The sequence below is a fragment of the Plecotus auritus genome, assembly GCF_963455305.1.
Source record: "Plecotus auritus genome assembly, chromosome: 1".
Classification (NCBI taxonomy): Eukaryota; Metazoa; Chordata; class Mammalia; order Chiroptera; family Vespertilionidae; genus Plecotus; species Plecotus auritus.
In genome coordinates, this window is record NC_137770.1 from 80117290 (window position 1) to 80138548 (window position 21259).

A 21259-nucleotide genomic window follows, 5' to 3' on the forward strand; every position below is an offset into this window, starting at 1 on the left:
TACATACCTCATTTCAAAATGAACAATGGCACCTATTACAAAAGGGAAAATGAGAGTTTGGAACCAATCTTTTTTGTAGTTTTTTGCTGATTGAATAACCTGAAAAAAAGCAATAGGGGAGGTCTTTAACACAGGAGAGGACAGGAGCCCTCTATTAGAAGCAATATGATAGCCTCAGAGTTCCTCTTTAATTAAAACAACCCATAAGGTGTGAAATTTTTGTAACTTACTAAATAATAAGTTTTTGAGACACCCCTGATTGGAAAATAGTAATTTATATTCCAACAACTCTTGAGAATCAGAGATGGAGAGTTGAGGGAATTGAAAAGCTACCTGTGCTATACCTCCATTACCTGAAATTCTAAGGTTGGTTTTCTATCCTCAGACTCTATAAGGCTCTCCTACTGCTGCATTTCCTTCCCCTGGCCATTCACTTCCTATTACTAGTTGTCCTTCTTCTCTTCGTGGTAAACTCTGTTGAGACAGGCACCTTGAATCAATCACAGCACAAAACCGATACTCAATAATGATTACCATAGTTGGTAAGCAGAATTTAAAAATTGATAACATGTATTCTAATTCATATATCCATACTCTGAAACGAACTATAATAATAAAAACTGAAAGTATATCAGGAACACGTGGTTTTACCTCAACCATCAGGGTATGCTAAATGGCAGGGCAGGGCTGAGAATTTTGAAGGATCTGGCTAAAAGAACATGGTGTATGCTGTTCTAAAAATATCAACCACTTTTTAAACAGGAAGGGTCAACTTCAAGCCTCAGATAATGAAAGACAGAAGAAAACTTTTAGGAATAAAAGAAACATTAAATGGAAAAAAATGACAAGATAATTTTATCTCTGGGTTAACACATTTTAATATACATAATGTATAGTACTTCATATAATTTATTAATGTCATTTACTATAGGGCACTGTAATTAATTCAGTGACATCACTATTGACCTCACACAAGGATAAAAGCTGGGTTTTCTTGTGTACCAAGTTCAAAACATGTACTGAAGAGTTATCACACACAACAGTTATAGGAGATCAACTTTAAGGATGACTCAAGTTTACAGTAGTTGCTTCACATGGTTTTCCCTCAAGACTTGAATGCCACCCAGTGTTGCCATGTTTGTGCAAATGCCAGCTCTGGACTGCCCAACTACCTCCTTTTACCAGCCCCACTTTTGCCTGTTTTACTGCTGCTGCTGCTAGACTTGCCAGATGATTTTGAAGAGAAGAGTCTTGTCATGAACTCAGAAACATCAGGCAACTCATGGTTGGAATTCAGCATATTCATCGACTGCTCCATCTCCTGCAGGAAGAGAAAGCATAATGGCATAAAAGGTACAGGGATCCCTGGGTCACTGAACAACTGACACTTCCATGAAAGAAGAAGGAAAGGAGTAGAACAAGTGAAAGGCACTGGTCTAAGCAATGATGCACTGTCATACCCAAAAGCACTTCAGAAACCATGTTTCGTACCTCCTTTATACCAGTACTAGAGGCCCGATGCATGAAAATTCGTACATGAGTAGGCCTTCCTTCCCCCTGGATGCCAGCACCAGCTCCCCTCAGGCACCTGGGACCCAGGCGGCTTCCCTCTGGCTGCTGGCAGGCACCCGGGACCTGGGCAGCTTCGCTCCGGCCCCAGCTTCGTCTGGAATGATGTCTAGTCTAATTAGCATATTACCCTTTTATTATTATAGATGCATTTTGATCCTTAGTAAATGTCCAATAAATGCTTGCCTAGGGTCTGACTCAGCTTATCCTTCCTATATAATAAAAGGCTAATATCAAATAGACCAAACGGCAGAACAACCAAACTACTGAACAACCAGTCACTATGACGTGCGCTGACCACCAGGGGGCATGTGTGGAACATGGCGGGCATCAGCAGCAAGCGGCAGAGTACAGAACATGGCAGGCGTCTGCCTCGGAAGGATGGTGGAGCAGATGAGCGGGGGCGCCACCAAAGCGAGGCGCCAGTTGCTGTCATTGGGGCAAGCCTCTGGTGGTTAAGCCTCTTTGCTCCTGCGCACCATGGTCCCACCCAGTGCTTGCACCCACTGCTGAAGCCTGGCGCTGGTCTTGATTGCTCGGCGCCATGAGTGGGTGCAAGTGGCGGCTGCTGGCCCCAATCGCCCCTCAGGGCTTCTCCACCTTCCCCTGCTCCTGAGGGGCGATCAGGGCTGGCAGCTGCCTCTTGCACCCGCTGCCAGCACCAGGCACCAGTCCCAATCACTTGGCGCCATCAATGGGTGCGAGCAGCAGCTGCCAGCCCCAATCACCTGTGAGGGCTTCTCCATCTCCCCTTGCTCCTTAGGGGCGATAGGGGCAGCAGCCACCGCTTGCACCCGCTGACGGCGCCGGCCCCAATTGCTCCACGCTGTCAGCAGGTGTGAGCGGAGCTGGTGCCGTCAGCACGTGGGAGTGGTGGTGGCAGGGGCCGGGTGGAGGCGCAGAGGATGGGCCAAGGCCCGCCCCTGTGCCCACTGCAGCCTCGCAGCCCACAGTTCCTTTCAAGGTGCACGAATTCGTGCACTGGGCCCCTAGTGTTTTTATAAAAGGCACTAGAGGCCCGGTGCACGAAATTCATACACTTGGTGGGGGGAGGAGGGTCCTTCAGCTCAGCCTGTGCCCTCTCGCAGTCTGGGAGCCCCATGATTGATTGCCCCGCAGAGGGAGGCCCCGCCCACTGCCGTCGGCCAGGTAGCCTGGGCCTCCCTCTTTGGGGCGATCACAGAGCCTCCCGGCTGGTGGCCTGGGCCTCCCTCTGTGGGGCGATCTTGGGGCCCCCTGACCAATCGCATTGCACCCGCCTTGGCGGTGGCAGTCAGTGCTGGATCGCCACAGCGCCCACGACCCAGGAGGGACCAAGAGGTCAGCAGTTCAGTCCGCTTGCCAGTCCCCGCCCACCCTAGCCTGCTGCATGCGCAGCCTGGTGTTCGGTCATCCGTTCGGTCGTTTTGGACGTTACAGACCCTGGCTCTTTATATATTACGATTTCCTCTAATAATGGACATATGTAATCATATTCCTGCCACCTTATTTGTTTTCTGATTACAATGCTTTCTTGTTTTGACAAGTGTTTTTTAAATTCCACTTTCTTTAGATACATATAACCAGAACATCAATCTTTAATTATCTATCAAGGTATCAGCATAATTTGGAAGAGAACAGCAGTATTTCTAAGACTTGATTCCTAAGGCCCTTAGTAATACAGTTATGCCATATGACCTGGGTGACCTCAACTATAACATCTAAAGCAAGCAACACAAATGCTATAAACAAGTTACTGGCAGGACAGGATAAGGGTCTGACATTTTTATTTTGAGGTCTGTCTTCCCCTTTATTAAGCCAAAAACACACAAAGTACTGTTCCACTTTCACAATATTAATATAATGTCTGCTTCATTTGAATTTTATGTGACATTCCAAAAATGAACTTAAAACCGTTAGTTCAGACATGAAAAAAATAGCAAATACTATATTACCTATCATTTAAAATTTAATACCTTTTGAGTCTTAGCTTGGACTTTCTCCACAAAGGAAGAATTTACACATAGGTTTTCAAGGAGAAAGTGCTTTTACAAATAAGGTCAGGAAAAGAAACATTATAAATATAAATCAAATATGTTAATGTGTCCTAATAATAAAGAATTAAATGTATATGGTAATAAGTCTTGAGTCCCTGCAAAAATATATCAACTCTATTTTTTTTTAATATATTTTAATTGATTTCAAAGAGGAAGGGAGAGGGAAAGAGATGAAACATCAATGCTGAGAGAGAATCATTGATTGGCTGCCTCCTGCACACCCCACCTTGGGGATCGAGCCCACAACTTGGGCATGTGCCCTTGACCAGAATTAAACCTGGGACCCTTCAGTCCGCAGGCCGATGCTCTATCCACTGAGCCAAACCAGCTAGGGCTCAACTCTATTTTTTAATCTGTTCAATTCTGAAGCTCTTCTTGTTTTTATTCTGAGATTACGTTTATTAAAGATGGGGACAGTGAAACAAGGAATAGCTTAGGACAGGAGAAGCAACAGGAGAGCCTAGGCAGGGCTGCTTTGGCTCAATGAGAAGTCAGAAAAAAGGGGGCCTTGGAGACAGGTTCAGGGGATTAGTCCAGCATGAGCTGCCACTGACCATTGCTCCCCTGGTTGCAAGTCTCATGGGAACCCTTAGAGTTTAGAAGATGCATACCTGAGAGAGAAGAAGAGGGTGAAGGGAAAGGCACAGGCATGCTCCTGGGAGAGGGAGCACACCTGAAGCTCTTGAATGATCAAGTTTTTATATTGCTTACCATGTGCAAAGTACTTTGCAAGTAAATTAATTTTTAATCCAATGTGACTTTTAATGCTGCCTCTGCTGATGCCACAGAGAGTTAACTGGCTTAACAGATATAAGGAATCTATAGGATGTACACTTTCTGACCAACACTGAAGCAGAGATGCCAAAATTTAGCAATAAAATATTATAAAGCTTTCTCTTTCCACAAAGCTTTTTCTGTCATTCCAGCTTGGAATAAAATGCCTCACCTTCTACAGAACTTATTATCTCAGCAAACATTTTTATTTATTTTATGTTTATCTTAGCAAGAAGAATTTTTTACAAATCCATTCTATTTCCTACACTACATTTAACTGGATTATGAACTTATTGATGACAGGGATATAATAATTCATTTGTATATTCCCTGGTATCAAGAACCTAGAACTGATTAGTAAATGTTTTTCAGCAATGAATAAGATGTCAACACATCAATACATTAATTATAATGGGAAAACTCGGAACTAAGAAGATATTTATTGATTGTTTTAAGTGGAAGAATGGACAATGATTTTTAAAAAACTGAAGATTTTATATGGAAGCCAATTTAAAAGAGACAAAGCTGTGGCACTAAACTTGAAGCATCCTACTTGGCAACTCCTCTCCCCAGTCCAGTTTTGTGATACAAAGTCTGAAAGCCACTATTCTATTTTTCTCCCTTGGTCTATTCAAATTTCTTTCATGTGTCTGAACATATAAACTAAATGTGTACTCTAAAGAGTTTTGTAAAGTAAAAATAGAATATAGGAAGCTATCATTTTGTAAAATATTTGGGTTAGGTGTACCAGGATTATTACACATTTCAACTCTATAACAAGTGAGGCACAGAGTCTAATACTAAGTAGAATGTTTTAGCTATATGAAGAGACACCAGCCTTTATTAAGCAGAAACTAATGAATTTATCTGGTGCAATGGTAATGACTCTCTAAATGCCAGGGACATAATACTGTATTAGCACAACCTCTAGATGAATTTGGCTTGGAAATTAGGATAAAGCTGAAAGATCCAAGCCACCAGCCACAACAGATGGACCAGGCATCAGAATATGGTTCAAAAACCCACAGTTAGGCAATCATCTTACCCGTCTCATGTCAGGATCACTTGTGTTGACCACTTTGGGCAGAAGTACAAATATCAACAATGGAAGAACCATCATCATAACCTGTGAGGGGAAAAAAAAATCAGAAAATGTTTCTTTCCACTTAACAGTAGAACAAAATCTGCACCTAATCAATGATAAAATTAAAGATTTAAATGTTGTATCTATATATATAAAACCCTAATATGCAAATAGACCAAATAGGAGAACAACTGAATAACCGAACAACTAGTCGCTATGATGTGTGCTGACCACCGGGGGCATGTACAGAACATGGCGGACGTCAGCAGCAGGTGTCAGCAGCAGGTGTCAGAGCGCAGAACATGGTGGGCATTGGCCACGGCGGGATGGTGGAACAGGTGAGCGGGGGCACCAGACCACAGCGGAGCACCAGTTGCTGTCACTGGGGCGAGCCTCTGGTGGTTACTGAAAATTCTTTGCTCCAGCGTACTGAGGTCCCACCAGGTGCTTGCACCTGCTGGCGGCACCAGTCCCACTTGTACCCGCTGACGGCGCCAGAGCCGCTGCTCATACCTGCTACCGGCACCCAGCACCGATCACTTGGCGCCATCAGCAGGTGTGAGCGGCAGCTGCAGGCCCCAATCGCCCCTCAGGGCTTCTTCACCTCCCCCTACTCCTGAGGGGCAATCTCACACCCACTGCTGGAACCTGCCCGAATCACTCTGTGCCGTCAGCGGGGCCGGTGCCATCAGCGCGTGGGAGTGGTGGCGGCGGGAGCAGGGCTGCCGGCAGACAGGGGATTAGGGGTCATGGTGGAAGGGGCTGGGCAGGGAAGCAGAGAATGGGCTGAGACCCACCCCTGTGCCCACCGCAGCCTCGCGGCTCACAGTTCCTTTCAAGGTGCACAAATTCGTGCACTGGGCCCCTGGTATAGAATAAAACTAGTAGCAACCACCTCAATTCTCCTGAACCAGCTTTGCTGATAGCAAGGTACTCTTCAACGTCTGACTGTTGCAGAATATAAAAGCCTTGTCTATACGTATGTGTTTGGATTTTATAGACACCTTACTCTGAGTTTGTGCCATCTACCATTTTGTAGTTTATAGCTTTAGTTAACACAAATAGTTTGCAAACAGGACTATCTATTCACTCTCTTTAATCTGTAGTTGGGCACTGGGACTGGTGATTCTGATAGCCAGCTGGGCTGCTCTTTGTGGTTCTTGGAGAAAAAACTATAATGTACCTCTCATTAATGTACATCCTCTAGAGCAGTGGTTCTCAACCTTTCTAATGCCGCGACCCTTTAATACAGTTCCTCATGTTGTGGTGACCCCCAACCATGAAATTATTTTTCTTGCTACTTCATAACTGTAATTTTGCTACTGTTATGAATCGTAATGTAAATATCTGTGTTTTCCGATGGTCTTAGGTGACCCTGTCACGCTAGCAGGGTCGCCTAAGACCATCGGAAAACACAGATATTTACATTACGATTCATAACAGTAGCAAAATTACAGTTATGAAGTAGCAAGAAAAATAATTTCATGGTTGGGGGTCACCACAACATGAGGAACTGTATTAAAGGGTCGCGGCATTAGAAAGGTTGAGAACCACTGCTCTAGAGCAATATATTTCTAGGCAACTACTTTAGCAGATCAATTCAAAAGATGTCCTAGAAGCTTATAGCTTTGTATATGCTTCCATGAATTTCAGAAATCAGAATATAGCCCTGGCCGGGTACCTCAGTTAGTTGGAGCATTGTCCCAATACACCAAGGTTGTGGGTTCGGTCCCGGTCAGAGCACATACTAGAATCAACCAATGAAAACATCAATGAGTGGAACAACAGATCAATGTCTGTCTCTCTCTCAAATCAATAAAAAAAAAAAAAAAGAAGAAGAAGAAAGAAAGAAAGAAAGAAACTGGAGCCCTAGCCGGTTTGGCTCAGTGGATAAAGCATTGACTTGCGGACTAAAGGGTCCCAGGTTCGATTCCGGTCAAGGGCACATGCCCAGGTTGGAGGCTCCATCCCCAGTGGGGGGCGTGCAGGAGGCAGCCAATCAATGATTCTCTCTCATCATTGATGTTTCTATCTCTCTCTCCCTCTTCCTTCCTCTCTGAAATTAATAAAAATATTTTTTTTTAAAAAAGAAAGAAATTGGAACATGAAGTCTAACTGCTGATTTCTCCTATCTACTCTATCCTTCTGTTTCTTTATCCCTGATAGGAGATTCTAGGTACTAATTTATTCCTCAGTAGAGGATGTACAGTCCCAAACATTCCTATTTGTAATCTGAATAGCTATCAGCAAAGAACGATCAAAACTTAAGACAATTCTAACAATAACTCAACTTTCAAAAGCAGCAAAAAAAGTCAATTTATCTCTAAAGAATGTACTCTGTTAGTATTTTTTTCTTAATTCTTTTCTATTGATTTGCGCAAGAGAGGAACAGGGAGAGAGAGAGAGAGAGAGAGAGAGAGAGAGAGAGAGAGAGAGAGAGAGAGAAAGAAATACTGGTTACCTCCCACAAGCACCCAGACAGGAGGATTGAACCCACAACCTGGGTATGTGCCCTGACTGGAAATTACAATGTCAAATCTACCATGCAATTCTCATTATATTCTTTTCATTATATATTCCCAAAGCACTATTTTCCTGAAATCCACTAATTATACTTTCACCCAACAATCTGATGTCAGCTTTCTATCTCATAGGGGTTAAAAGTTTTCAACTGCTTAGAAGCAAATTAGAGATTAGTGAAGATACTTTTTTATAACCTGATACATACCATTGGGTTCATCAGAAAGTCTGTCCAGCCCCATGATTCCCTTTTAATAAAGTAAGAAGGTGGGCCTGAAGATTTCATTTGAAGCGGATAGGGCAGTCTGACCACTTCTGATGTTTTAATATAATTCACATATCTTGCTCTGATAAAACAACATGAAAAAGAAATCAGTAATTCTACTAAAAACATTACTAGTTAAAAGAACTGCCTATAAGCAATGACTTATAATTACCTTTAGCTTTTCCCAGATACTTAGATATCTAAACTTTTGACTTGAAAGGCTGATCAAAGTAGCTTTACCTATATGTCTAAAATATTTAGCAAAATGTAAAGAAAAAACACAAGACTTGGAATCAAGCTACACATTTAAAAGAAATAGCGATACATATTTTATCCAGCATTCTAAGGTTTTACATTCGGCCAAAATGTCAGAAGTGGAAGTCCCACATATACTTTAAACTAACTTACCAAGTATGCTTATAAAACATTGGTCAAGAATATCAGGATCTTTTTTTTTTAAATGTTTTTTACTGATTTTACAGAGAAAAGGGTGAGGGAGAGGGAGAGGAGAGGGAAAGAGGAGAAGGAGAGAGAGAGAAACATTGATTGGCTGCCTCCCACACAAACCCCAACTGGGGATTGAACTCAAAACCCGGGTATGTGCCCTGACAGGGAATTGAACCAGCGACCTTTTGGTGCATGGGACAATGCTCAACCAATTGAGCCACACGAGCCAGGCCAAGAATATTAGGATCTTATATGAATCCCACTTGATAAGGTCCTTGTTTTCTTTTTATCTATGCTTCGGGCATCCAATCATCAGGAATGGATCTGAGAATATGAATCACACTGCTGCAACTAATCCTTAAATGCTAAAGCAGGAAGTACTCTTTTCCCAAGGTAAAAAAGCAAATAAAACTTCCATATTCAGAAAAATATTTCTATTTGCTTAGACTACAAATTCAAAATTCAAACAGAGTAAAAAGAATAAAAATAATTTAGTTTTGAACAGGCAAGTATTCCCTTTTAACAACTCTCATTCCCTCCAGAATTCAGTGTTTGCAATTTAAAAAGTTTTTTAAGGGTGGAGGGGGGCAATGGGGGAAACAGGAGGGACATCCCCACTCCCATCCCCTCCCCAAGCCTTGATCCCACTGTTGTCTGTGTCCATGGGTTATGTATGCATGCATATAGTTTCTTTGGTTGATCTCTTCTCTCCTCCTCCCTCTCAGGGAGTCCTCAGTCTGTTGCATGCTTCCATGTCTCTGGATCTATTTAGTTTGTCTGTTTATTTTGTTCATTAGATTCCACATATAATTGGGGGGGAAAAGTTTTCTAACCTGTATATAATGTATACTGTAATCTACATATTCCCCCATCTCCACGCTTGCAATTCAAAATGTATAAAAAGTCATGATAAGTTCTTTAAGATTTAGATTTACATACTAGAATTTTACTTGTACATTTTAAAAAAATCTTTATGTCCCTAAAAAGAATGAGAAAGTTGATACCTAAGGAGGTTCATATACTTTAAAGCAATCCATTTATCATTTAGTTCATCAGATTATTTATGAACATATTTGCAAGGTATTAGCTTCAATTCAATATTCACCTTTGCTCTAAATAGCCAACATCAAGAAATATGATTAGAATTTGGACAAAGTAGAATAATCTAAGATAAAAACTGAACTTCAAAAAGAGAGGAAAGTACTTTGTTTCTAAACAGTGTATTTTTAGCCCTAGCTGGTTTGGCTCAGTGGATAGAGTGTTGGTCTGCAAACTAAAGGTCCCGGGTTTGATTCTGGTCAAGGGCACATGCCGGGTTGCGGGCTCAGTCCCCGGTGGGGGGCGTGCAGGAGGCAGCCAACCAATGATTCATTCTCATCATTGATGTTTCTATCTCTCTCTCTCCCTCTCCCTTCCTCTCTGAAATCAATAAAAAAAAAAATTTTTTTTAAAGAATGCATTTTTAATGACATCTTGATATTGGTTTCATGATAACATTAAGAACTTAAAATACTACAGAATAACTGTCTCTGTTCACTATACATGCTAAAAGAGAGAAAGAAAATCCTACATGTCTATCAGTAGGAGCTGGTTATGAAAATGATGGAACATCGACTCCTAGTCTAAGATGCAGCTGATATAAAGGATAAGAGAGCTCTGTGTGTTACTCTATTTGAATTATAGCATATTTACATATCATACTTTAAAAACTTTCAATTAAAAAAGCACAAAAAAAGAAGAAAAACATTTTAAAAGTAAACACTAACTCAACTGTAAATATTATGGTACTAAGTGAACATATCTCTATGTCATCTCAATTTGGGGTAGCTATAAATCAATCTGAATAGGCTTGGCACATACTGAAAAGGTCAGTAATAAAATGTAGCTCCTCTAACCCCCAAATTATTTTTGCCATTACATGACTCGTACTTTATTACAACAACATGCAATAATTTTGTGGTAGCTCAAACAAAGAAGAGATATTACCATTTAAAGCTGTTTCATATTTGTTAATTATACCTCAATAAAGCTAGAAAAATAAATATATAAAATTGCTTCATATACTTCCTGGTGAGGTTAGACAAAAAGAATACAATAATAAAACAAATAAATATATTGGAGGTTATAACAAAAGGCTGAATCTGAACATTGTGGATATCTACACAACCGATTCCAACTGCAAATGTATTTGTGGTATTCCATATGCACAGCCTGAATAATCCAAAATTCTTTTCACCTCAAATTCTGAAATTTTTCCTAGTCTGCCAGCCTCTAACGCTGTGCTTTTCTTTTTCTTCTCATGATCTCACTTCAAAATAAACTCTACAATATAATCTATTCTTTTCCCAAAAGAAACTGAATTTCCATTGCACATTAAATATTCCAAAAAATAATAATAGAAATGTCTAGGTCAACACACTATCAAATAGGTACTAAGATATTATCAAAATATCCCAATGGCCCTGGCCAGTTTGGCTCAGTGGATAGAGCATTGGCCTATGGACTGAAGGGTCCCGGGTTCGATTCCGGTCAAGGTCACAGGCCCGAGGGGCTTGATCCCCAGTGGGGGGCATGTGGGAAGCAGCCAATCAATGATTCTCTCTCATCATTAATGTTTCTATCTTTCCCTCTCACTTCCTCTCTGAAATAAATTTAAAAAATAAAAAATAATAATAAACAAAAGATTTACTCTCTCAAAAAAAAAAAAAATCCCAATGAAAAACAGGTGATTAATAATATTTCCAATTTAGAAAAATTAAATTATTTCCAACTTTAATCATGTTTCATTTACAACTTTCACAGTGCCTTTGTTGTACATATAGTAAGCAATCTTATCTCTTCTCTATATAATCACATTAGGACATTTAAAATAACTTTTAAACCAGAGCAGAAGGAAGTTCAACTTTACAATATTATCAATCCGCAGATTAGAACAATTTAAGTAATACTGTAGCCCACACTTCGGTAAAAATTAAATCAGTTGCTCTGACCTCATTTTTCCTTTTGAAGTAATATCCACTCGAATGGGATCAAACCTGTAAGCAGGAGATATAACTTCCACTACATAAGATCCAGAGGGTATATCATGAACCACAAAACTCCCATCTGTCCTGGAAAAATGAAAATCATATTTAGTCACTTCTGATCAATAGCTTATTCTTTTCTAATGTTTTAGACCAGTGGTCGGCAAACTCATTAGTCAACAGAGCCAAATATCAACAGTACAACGATTGAAATTTCTTTTGAGAGCCAAATTTTTTAAACTTAAACTTCTTCTAACGCCACTTCTTCAAAATAGACTCGCGCAGGCCGTGGTATTTTGTGGAAAAGCCACACTCAAGGGGCCAAAGAGCCACATGTGGCTCACGAGCCGCGGTTTGCCGACCACTGTTTTAGATCATCTTGTTAACCCGCAAATCAACTCCCCCAAGAATGACATTCAGAGCAATTAGAAAAAAAATACTCCCAAATTAGCAAGAGTTGCCCCATGCTTCAGCTTCCATAATTACACTGAATGGGTTCTGAAAATACCCCACTCCACAGTAGCAGAGAACCCTGACATAGAAAGTACTTCTATTCCCTCTGTGGCACAGATAACAGACACAGAAGCACAGTTCCTGTTCTGAAGCCATGTCTTCATTCAAGGGAAACTATCAATATACATTACTAGAGGCCCGTGCACCAGCGGGGTCCCTCTGCATGGCCTGCAGGGATGGGGCAGAAACCGACAGTCCAACATACCCCAAGGAATGTAGTAGTGCGTGAAGTGGCAGGCACACTCCCACTCATCCTGGCCCTGCTGTGCCTGCTGCTGCCGCGACCGCCCACTAGGTTCGCTGCCACTCCACAGCATTCTCCGAGTGCCCATCCTAGGGCAATACCAGAGCACCCATGACCAGAAGCGGCTGCGGGCTCGTGCCCAGTCAGTCCCAATGCTGGTCCGATCCCGGCAGGTCTGGATGGGGGAGGGGCACGCGGGGGAGTGTCCACAGGAGAGGCTTGCGCAGCCCTAGCTGCACTCGCTAGCCGTGAGCCTGAGTCCAGCGCACCTGTCAGCATCTGTCACCTGTAGGTCAGCTGAGCGGCGCTCCCACTGTGGGAGCTTACTGACCACCAGGGGGCAGCTCCTGTCTTGAACATCTGCCCCCTGGTGGTCAGTGCACATCATAGCAACCGAATGGTCAAATGGTCGCTTAGGCTTTTATATATATAGACTAGAGGCCCGGTGCACGAAATTCGTGCACGGGAGCTGGGGTAGAAGGTGTCCCTCAGCCCAGCCTGCACCCTCTCCAATCTGGGACCCCTAGAGGGATGTCCGACTGCCCGTTTAGGCCCAATCCTACTGGGATTGGGCCTAAACGGGCAGTTGGACATCCCTCTCACAATCCAGGACTGCTGGCTCCCAACTGCTCACCTGCCTCCCTTCCTGATTGCCCCTAACTGCTTCTGCCTGCCAGCCTGATCACCCCCTAACCACTCCCCTGCCAGCCTGATTGATGCCTAACTCTCCCTGCCAGCCTGTTTGCCCCTAACTGCTCTCCCCTGCAGGCCTGATCACCCCTAACTGCCCTCCCCAGCAGGCCTGGTCACCCCTAACTGCCTTCCCCTGCAGGCCTGCCCCCCCCCCCCGAACTGCTCTCCCCTGCAGGCCCAGTCGCCCCCAACTTCCCTCCTCTGCCAGCCTGGTCACCCCTAACTGCCCTCCCCTGCAGGCCTGATTGCCCACAACTGCCCTCCCTTGCAGGCCTGGTCCCTCCCAATTGCCCTCCACTGCTGGCCATCTTGTGGTGGCCATCTTGTGTCCAATGGGGGCAGCCATCTTTGACCACATGGGGGCAGCCATCTTGTGTGTTGGAGTGATGGTCAATTTGCATATTACTCTTTTATTAGATAGGATAGAGGCCTGGTGCATGGGTGGGGGCCAGCTGGTTTGCCCTGAAGGGTGTCCCGGATCAGGGTGGGGGTTCCCTTGGGCCGTGGGGCGGCCTGGGCAAGGGGCCTGGGGTGGTTTGCAGGACAGCCACATCCCCCGGCGACCCAAGCGGAGGCCCTGGTACCTGGGGTTTATTTATCTTCTACAATTGAAACTTTGTAGCCTTGAGCAGAGCCAAGCCTCCTGCTTGATCCGTGGCCACAGACATTTTTGTTGGGATTTATTTATCTTCTATAATTGAAACCTTGTAGCGGAGGCCAAGGCAGGCCAGGGCTGCGGGAGCTTGTCCTCCTCCATCGCCAAGGGCAACCCAAGCCTCCTGCTCTCTCCAGCTCCTTGGCTGCCACCATTTTTGTTGGGATTTATTTATCTTCTATAATTGAAACTTTGTAGCCTTGAGTGGAGGCCTGGGCCAGCCAGGGTGTGTGGAAAGCTTGGCTTCCTCCATTGCCGGGGGAAACCCAAACCTCCTGCTTGCTCCGTGGCTGCAGCCATCTTGGTTGGGTTAATTTGCATACTTGCTCCTGATTGGCTGGTGGGCATAGCTTGTTGGTGTAGCAGAGTGATGGTTAATTTGCATATTACTCTTTTATTAGATAGGATTACTACAATATTAGTAGTTCCAATTTTGCCAATCCTCAATAAATTCTTAATTAAAATGGCTTTTTTTGCTAATTTTAATTTGCACTCTGTTGTTCTCCTTTCTTTCTTTTTTTTATAGTTAAAACCATCCACCTTGGACTGAACGGTTGAGGGTTCGATTCCAGTCAAGGGCAGGTATACCTCAGTTGCAAGCTCAATCCCTGCTCTGGTCAGGGCACATGTGGGAGGCAACCAATTGATGTTTCTCTCTTACATCAATGTTTCTGTCTCTCCCTCTCCCTTCCACTCTCTCTCTAAAAAAAAAAAGGAAAATATATCCTCTGGTGAGGATTAACAAACAACAGAACAACGATAACAAAAAATACCATCTTTTCCTAACTGACTTCTAAACTTTCTGGGTTTAGAAAACCACCCCATTAAGGGCTAATTTCATGATCACAGATCAAAATTAATTTGTTTTGATAATGAGAAACTGCCATTCTGAGGAAAAAGAAGTTTCTGTTTCAGGAAAAACAAATGATTGTTTCTAAAGGACCAACTTTATCAGAGAATTCCCAGTATCATAATAATATTTTAAAATAATGTTTCTTATCACTGAGCTCTTCTACTGTTAAAGGAATAATTGATTCCTGTCACTTCCACAATATTTACTAAAAAAGGAAGAAGTTATTCCTTGTTACTTTAGAGTACACACTAAACTAAAAACAGAATTGAAATGTAAACACCAAGGTAATTTTATTCCTAAACTAGATGTCTTCCATTTGCCCTTCAAATCCACTCTTCACGATTCTCTTCTCTGTACATGGGAGGAAGAGAAGAAAAGGAGCTTAGGAACCTCACCTCCTCTTAAGGCAGTCCTTTCTTCCCATCTAGCTTCCAGTAACCTTTACTTCCCTTACTCTTGGAGATGATAATAATAGCCTTGAGGTTGTAAATGTTAGGGCTGTCCCCCTACACCATGACAACACTGTTTAATCTTTTCATTAAGCTTTCCTTGAATTACCTAATTTGAGTGTATCTTCTGTTTCTTGATGGGGCCCTAACTAAGTGAATCTCAAAACATTTTTCTAGGTCCAAAAGAAGCCACACCAGAATTGAACTAATGACTGTGCAACATAAATAATAGCATAAGTAATTGCCTAAAGAAAATGCAAATAGATTTTTCATCCTAAGATAAATATTTTACTTTACAAAGATAAATTTTATAATGAAAAGTTTAAACTTGGCTTTAAAACTGTACAATATGTAGACCTTTCTTGTTGGATCTTGATTTGAAATAACAAATATATAAAAGCATTTATTTATTTATTTATTTATTTACTTACTTACTTACTTACTTACTAGAGGCCAGGGGGCGGGGTGGGGGAGAGGGGTCCCTCAGCCCGCTTGCACCCTCTTGCAATCCGAGATCCCTCGGGGGATGTCCGACTGCTGGTTTAGGCCCGATCCCGCAGCGGGATTGAGCCTAAACCAGCAGTCGGATATCCCTCTCACAATCTGGGACCGCTGACTCCTAACCGCTCGCCTGCCTGCCTGCCTGCCTGATCGCCCCTAATCACTCTACCTGCCAGCCTGCTTGCCCCCAACTGCCTCCCCCCCGCAGGCCTGCTCACCCACAACTACTCCATATGCCGCCCTGCTCGCCCCCAAATTCCCCCCCTTGCCGGCCTGCTCGCCCCAACTGCCACCCCCTGCAGGCCTGCTTGCCTTCAACTGCCCCCCCTTGCGAGCCTGCTTGCACTCAACTGCCACCCCCTGCAGGCCTGGTCACCCCCAACTACTCCCCATGCCGCTCTGCTTACCCCCAAATTCCCCCCCTTGCCGGCCTGCTTGCCCCCAACTGCCCCCCCTGCTGACCTGCTCCCCCCTAACTGCCCCCCCCGCCAGCCTGCTCCCCCCCAACTGCCCCCCCATGCCAGCCTGCTCACCCACAACTGCCACCCCCTGCCGGCCTGCTCGCCCCCAACTGCCCCCCCATGCCGGCCTGCTCACCCACAACTGCCACCCCCTGCCGGCCGGCTCGCCCCCAACTGCCCCCCCATGCCGGCCTGCTCACCCACAACTGCCACCCCCTGCCGCCTGCTCGCCCTCAACTGCCACCACCTGTCGGCCTGATCACCCCCAACTACCCCCCATGCCTCCCTGCTCGCCCCCAAATTCCCCCCCTTGCTGGCCTGCTCGCCCCCAACTCTCCCCCCACCAGCCTGCTCACCCACAACTTCCCCCACTGCCGACCTGATTGCCAACTGTCCTCCCCCCCCCCCCGCCAGCCTGCTCGCCCCCAACTGCCACCACCTGCAGGACTGCTTGCCCTCAACTGCCCCGCCGCGCCGACCTGCTCACCCACAACTGCCACCCCTGCCGGCCTGCTCCCCCCAAATGCCCCCCCCTTGCCAGCCTGATCACCCCCAACTACCCCCCATGCCACCCTGCTCGCCCCCAAATTCCCCCCCTTACCGGCCTGCTCGCCTCCAACTGCCCCCCTTTCAGGCTTGATCACCCCTAACTGCCTCCCCTGCAGGCCTGCTTGCCCCCAAATGCCCCCACAGGCTTGCTTACCCCCAACTGCCCCCCCCTGCCGGCCTGCTAACCCCCAACTGCCACCCCCTGCCGACATGCTCACCCCCAAATGCCCCCCCTTGCCAACCTGATCGCCCCCAACTGCCCCCCTTGCCAGCCTGCTCGCTCCCAACTGCCCCACCGCCGGCCTGCTCGCCCCCAACTGCCCCCCTGCCAGCCTGCTCACCCCCAAATTCCCCCCCTTGCCGGCATGCTCACCCCCAATTGCCCCTCCTGCTGGCCTGCTCGCCCCCAATTGCCACCTTCTGCAGGCCTGCTTGCCTTCAACTGCGCCCCCCCTCCCCCGCCGACCTGCTCACCCCCAACTACCCCCCATTCCACCCTGCTCGCCCCCAAATTCCCCCCTTGCCGGTCTGCTTGCCTCCACCTGCACCCCCTTCAGGCTTGATGACCCCTAACTTCCCCCCCTGCAGGCCTGCTCGCCCCCAACTGCCTCTGCTGCTGGCCTGATTGGCCCCAACTGCCCCCTCCCCGCCGGCCTGCTCACCCACAACTGCCCCCCCCCACTGACCTGATCACCCCTAACTGCTCCCCAAGCAGGCCTGCTCGCCCCCAACTGCCCCCCCTGCCGACCTGATTGCCAACTGTCCTCTCCCCCCCTCCCCCCGCCGGCCTGCTCGCCCCCAACTGCCACCACCTGCAGGACTGCTTGCCCTCAACTGCCCCGCCGCGCCGACCTGCTCACCCACAACTGCCACCCCTGCCGGCCTGCTCCCCCCAAATGCCCCCCCTTGCCAGCCTGCTCGCCCTCAACTGCCACCCCCTGGCAGCCTGATCACCCCCAACTACCCCCATGCCACCCTGCTCGCCCCCAAATTCCCCCCCTTACCGGCCTGCTCGTCTCCAACTGCCCCCCTTTCAGGCTTGATCACCCCTAACTGCCCCCCCTTGCCGACCTGATCGCCCCCAACTGCCCCCCCTGCCGGCCTGATCACCCCCAAATGCCTCGCCACAGGCCTGCTTGCCCCCAACTGCCCCCCCCCCCGCCGGCCTGCTCACCCACAACTGCCCTTCCATGCCGACCTGATCACCCCCAACTGCCCCCCTTTGCCAACCTGATCTCCCCCAACTGCCCCCTTGCCAGCCTGCTTGCTCCCAACTGCCCCACCGCCGGCCTGCTCGCCCCCAACTGCCCCCCATGCCGCCCTGCTCACCCCCAAATCCCCCCCTTGCCGGCCTGCTCGCCCCCAACTGCCCCCCTGCCAGCCTGCTCACCCCCAAATTCCCCCCCTTGCCAGCATGCTCGCCCCCAATTGCCCCTCCTGCCGACCTGATCGCCCCCAACTGACCCCCCTGCCAGCCTGATCACCCCCAAATGCCTCCCCACAGGCCTGTTTGCCCCCAACTGCCCCCCCCCGCCGGCCTGCTCACCCACAACTGCCCTCCCCTGCCGACCTGATCACCCCCAACTGCCCCCCCTGCCGGCCTGCTCGCCCCAACTGCCCCCCCACCAGCCTGATCACCCCCAACTGCCCCCCTGCCAGCCTGATCGCTGCCAAATGCACCCCCCCACAGGCCTGCTTGCCCCCAACTGCTCCCCCCACCGCCGGCCTGCTCAACCACAACTGCCATCCCCTGCCGACCTGCTCACACCCAACTGCCCCCCCATCTGGAAGGTCTCCCTGAAGGTCTCCTGGTCTAATTAGCATATTACCCTTTTATTAGTATAGATTTATTTTGTTAATCCTCACTTTAGGATTATTTTTCCACTGATTTTTTTTGAGAGAGTGGAAGGGAGGGGGAGAAGAAGGGAGGGAGGGAGGGAGGGAGGAAAACGGTAGGATGAAGACATACATGGATGTGAAAGAGTCACATTGATTGGTTGCCTCCTACACTCACCTCAACCAGGGCCTGGTATTGAACCTGCAACCCAGGTACATGCTCTTGACCATGAATCGAACCCAAGACCCTCCGGTGCACAGGCCAATGCTCTCATCACTTAGCAACACTGGCCAGGGCCATAAAAACATTTTTAAGCAGCAAAACATAAAAATGGACTGGGTATTATTAGATGAAGTTATGGTATTAATAATTTTGTTGAATCAATAATGGTATGTGTTATTTTTTTAAGATTTTATCTTCTAGAGATACGAAATAATGTTTTTATAAGTGAAATCATATCATCTTTAGGATCATATTTAAATAGTCTAGAAAAAAACAAATGAAGTATAGAGGACACATTAAACAAACAGTAGATTGTGATAGGTACCTAAGGATTCACTAAGCCATTCTGTTCATTTTAGTTCATGTCTGTAATTGTCCATAATAAAAGTTAATGAAAGTATAGTACATAATCTTCCTGTCAAAATTGAAAACTACCGCCCTAGCTGGTTTGGTTCAGTGGATGTATATAAATTATGGTTTATATAGTGATAAAAGCGAGAAGTGGCATGGGGAGTCCTCAAGCCAAACTCCTTTCATCTCTACTAACCAAGTCCCAAATATCCTCCAATAAGCATAAATAGAAATCAAAACTGCTGGTTATGCATAACAGGTACAAGACAAATTACCTATCCCTCTTCCAACAAGTTTGCCAGGACAAACTCCTTATATTAATTCTTAATCAAACTTTCTACACACAAATGTAAAAACATAAAATGGTATCAGGAGCTGCTCACAAAATATTAAGCAAAAAAAGCAGGTTACAAAGTGTATATGTTGTATTTTACTATTAAAAATATCGGACATATGACTCCAAAAAGGCTGGAAAAGACAGAATGAAATATTAAGGTTTGTTATCTCTACTTTATTATTTATATTTTCTTCAATACATGTTACTTAGATGTTATTTTTAAATGGAAATAATAAATGCTTTGAAAAATAATTGTATACTGCAGCAGAGCGAGGCCAAATGGCCAAGTAAGGCTAATTTTCCAAAGCTTAATGAAAACCTTATCATTAAAACATTATTTAGGGTAAACCTAAAGAACACCCTAATGTCAGATCTTTAATGACAAATAGCATTAAAATAATGGTTGTAAGCTTCTTGTCATTATTTATTAATCTAAGGTTGAAATTCTCATTCAAAGACATCTGAATGATCTGAATATTTGCAAATCAAATTTAGAATTCAATGTCCACATTTAACTGGTTTGGTTTTCAGATATTGCTTGGTGGTGTACAAACCCACCAGATAAACACTTCCTTTCCTAGATATTTTTTTTCAGTTCGCAGTTTCCCTTTCCAAGCAGCGATTAAAAAATTTAAAACATCACACTTGTTGTCTAGACATCCGAAAAGCAGGTTGCCGCAAAACGAGCACTAATAAATTCAACACGTCTTTTAAGATAGGTTGAAATTCCATTTCTGCTAATAGCTAGAGAGGACAGAGCATGTAAGCAACACAGAGAAACCCTAGTCTTACATAAATGCCAAGTGTGATGTTGCCAATTCCACGATGAATTCAAGTGTAAAAAAGAACAACCACCCCACCTCCAGGCGAAAAAGGTGCTTTGATTAGGGACTTCGGGGCCTATTAATTTTAGAAGCAGCATCAGCCTCCCAATCGATGTCATCACTAGAAGCCCGTTGGGCTTTCATAATTCCCACTTGCTTAGCATCTTTCTACACAACATCAAGCGAAAAAAAAAAAAAAAAAGATTCCAGGGAAGCCAGATGAGATTCAAAGGAAAGAATTCAGCAAGTGGCAAATAATGGTCCCTCTGTCCCCAGGGCGCAGGAGTGGCCAAAAGGAGATGAATACAACCAGCCCCCGGCTCCGGCCGTCAGGCCAGCACCTGCCAGCCGCGTTTCTGAGCCGCGAGACTGGAGGGGAAGCGTCCGCCCTCCTCCCAAGGTCTCCCGGCACAGACCGCTGGGGCGCCCGCCCCTTCACCCGCCGGCAGCAACGTCGCCTGGTCTTGACACTTAGCTCTCCTGGGGGGATTTCCCCTCTGGCTTCCATCCCAACGCCCTCGGGACGCTCACTTAAGGAAGCCGACGTGCTCCTCTCCGTCCACCAGCACTCGGGCCGCCGAGATCCAGTCCTGAGGCTTCACTCCGGGAACAACCGCGCGCCCCTCAATCTTGAAGCGATCTCCTAGGCCAACCCCAACCCCTGGCGACCCCTCAGCGGAAGCGCCGGGCGCCTCCGAGCTGCGGGCTCTCCCTGCCAGCTGCAGCAGCAGCAGCAGGGCGCACAGCAAGACCCACCGGATGGCCGCCATGACAGCAGCTCTCCGTGGTCCGACCCGCGGCCCCGGAAACCCTCCCCGTCTCCCAGGCACCGCGCCGCCGGTTACGTCATCACTGCGCGCCCGGCCTCGGCGCGAGTTGCGGGCTCAAACCCGGAAGCTTTGGCCAATGGACTTGCGAAGCGGAGATGAGGCGGACGCACCCCACGCTCGTGATTGGCCCGCGGGCTGAGGAACTTGTCAAGGGAAAGGACCGCCCGCGCAAGGACAGTGGTGCAAAGTATGTTGCTGTGGCAACCACCGAGGTTTGGGATC

The 21259-nt window shown here is 46.3% G+C and overlaps 1 protein-coding gene across 1 annotated transcript; it reads right to left on the reverse strand.

The window, feature by feature from the left end:
• Window positions 1-853: 853 nt before the first annotated feature.
• Window positions 854-21057, reverse strand: EMC7 (ER membrane protein complex subunit 7). The gene is made up of 5 exons (XM_080671974.1): window positions 20739-21057; window positions 11686-11805; window positions 8192-8330; window positions 5425-5505; window positions 854-1321 (listed from the first exon to the last, which is right to left on the reverse strand). The coding sequence occupies exons 1-5, from the start codon at window positions 20975-20977 to the stop codon at window positions 1169-1171; spliced, it is 732 nt and encodes a 243-aa protein (XP_080528100.1). The 5' UTR covers window positions 20978-21057; the 3' UTR covers window positions 854-1168.
• Between the last annotated feature and the right edge of the window lie 202 nt (window positions 21058-21259).

Excerpts from the sequence above, each read along its gene's own strand:
- EMC7 (XM_080671974.1), bottom strand. The coding sequence starts at position 20,977 with ATGGCGGCCATCCGGTGGGTCTTGCTGTGCGCCCTGCTGCTGCTGCTG. Across the intron at positions 11,806-20,738 it reads GAGCACGTCGGCTTCCTTAA|GACAGATGGGAGTTTTGTGG; the intron begins GTGAGCGTCCCG and ends TCATTTTTCCAG. Across the intron at positions 1,322-5,424 it reads GTGATCCTGACATGAGACGG|GAGATGGAGCAGTCGATGAA; the intron begins GTAAGATGATTG and ends CTCTTCCTGCAG.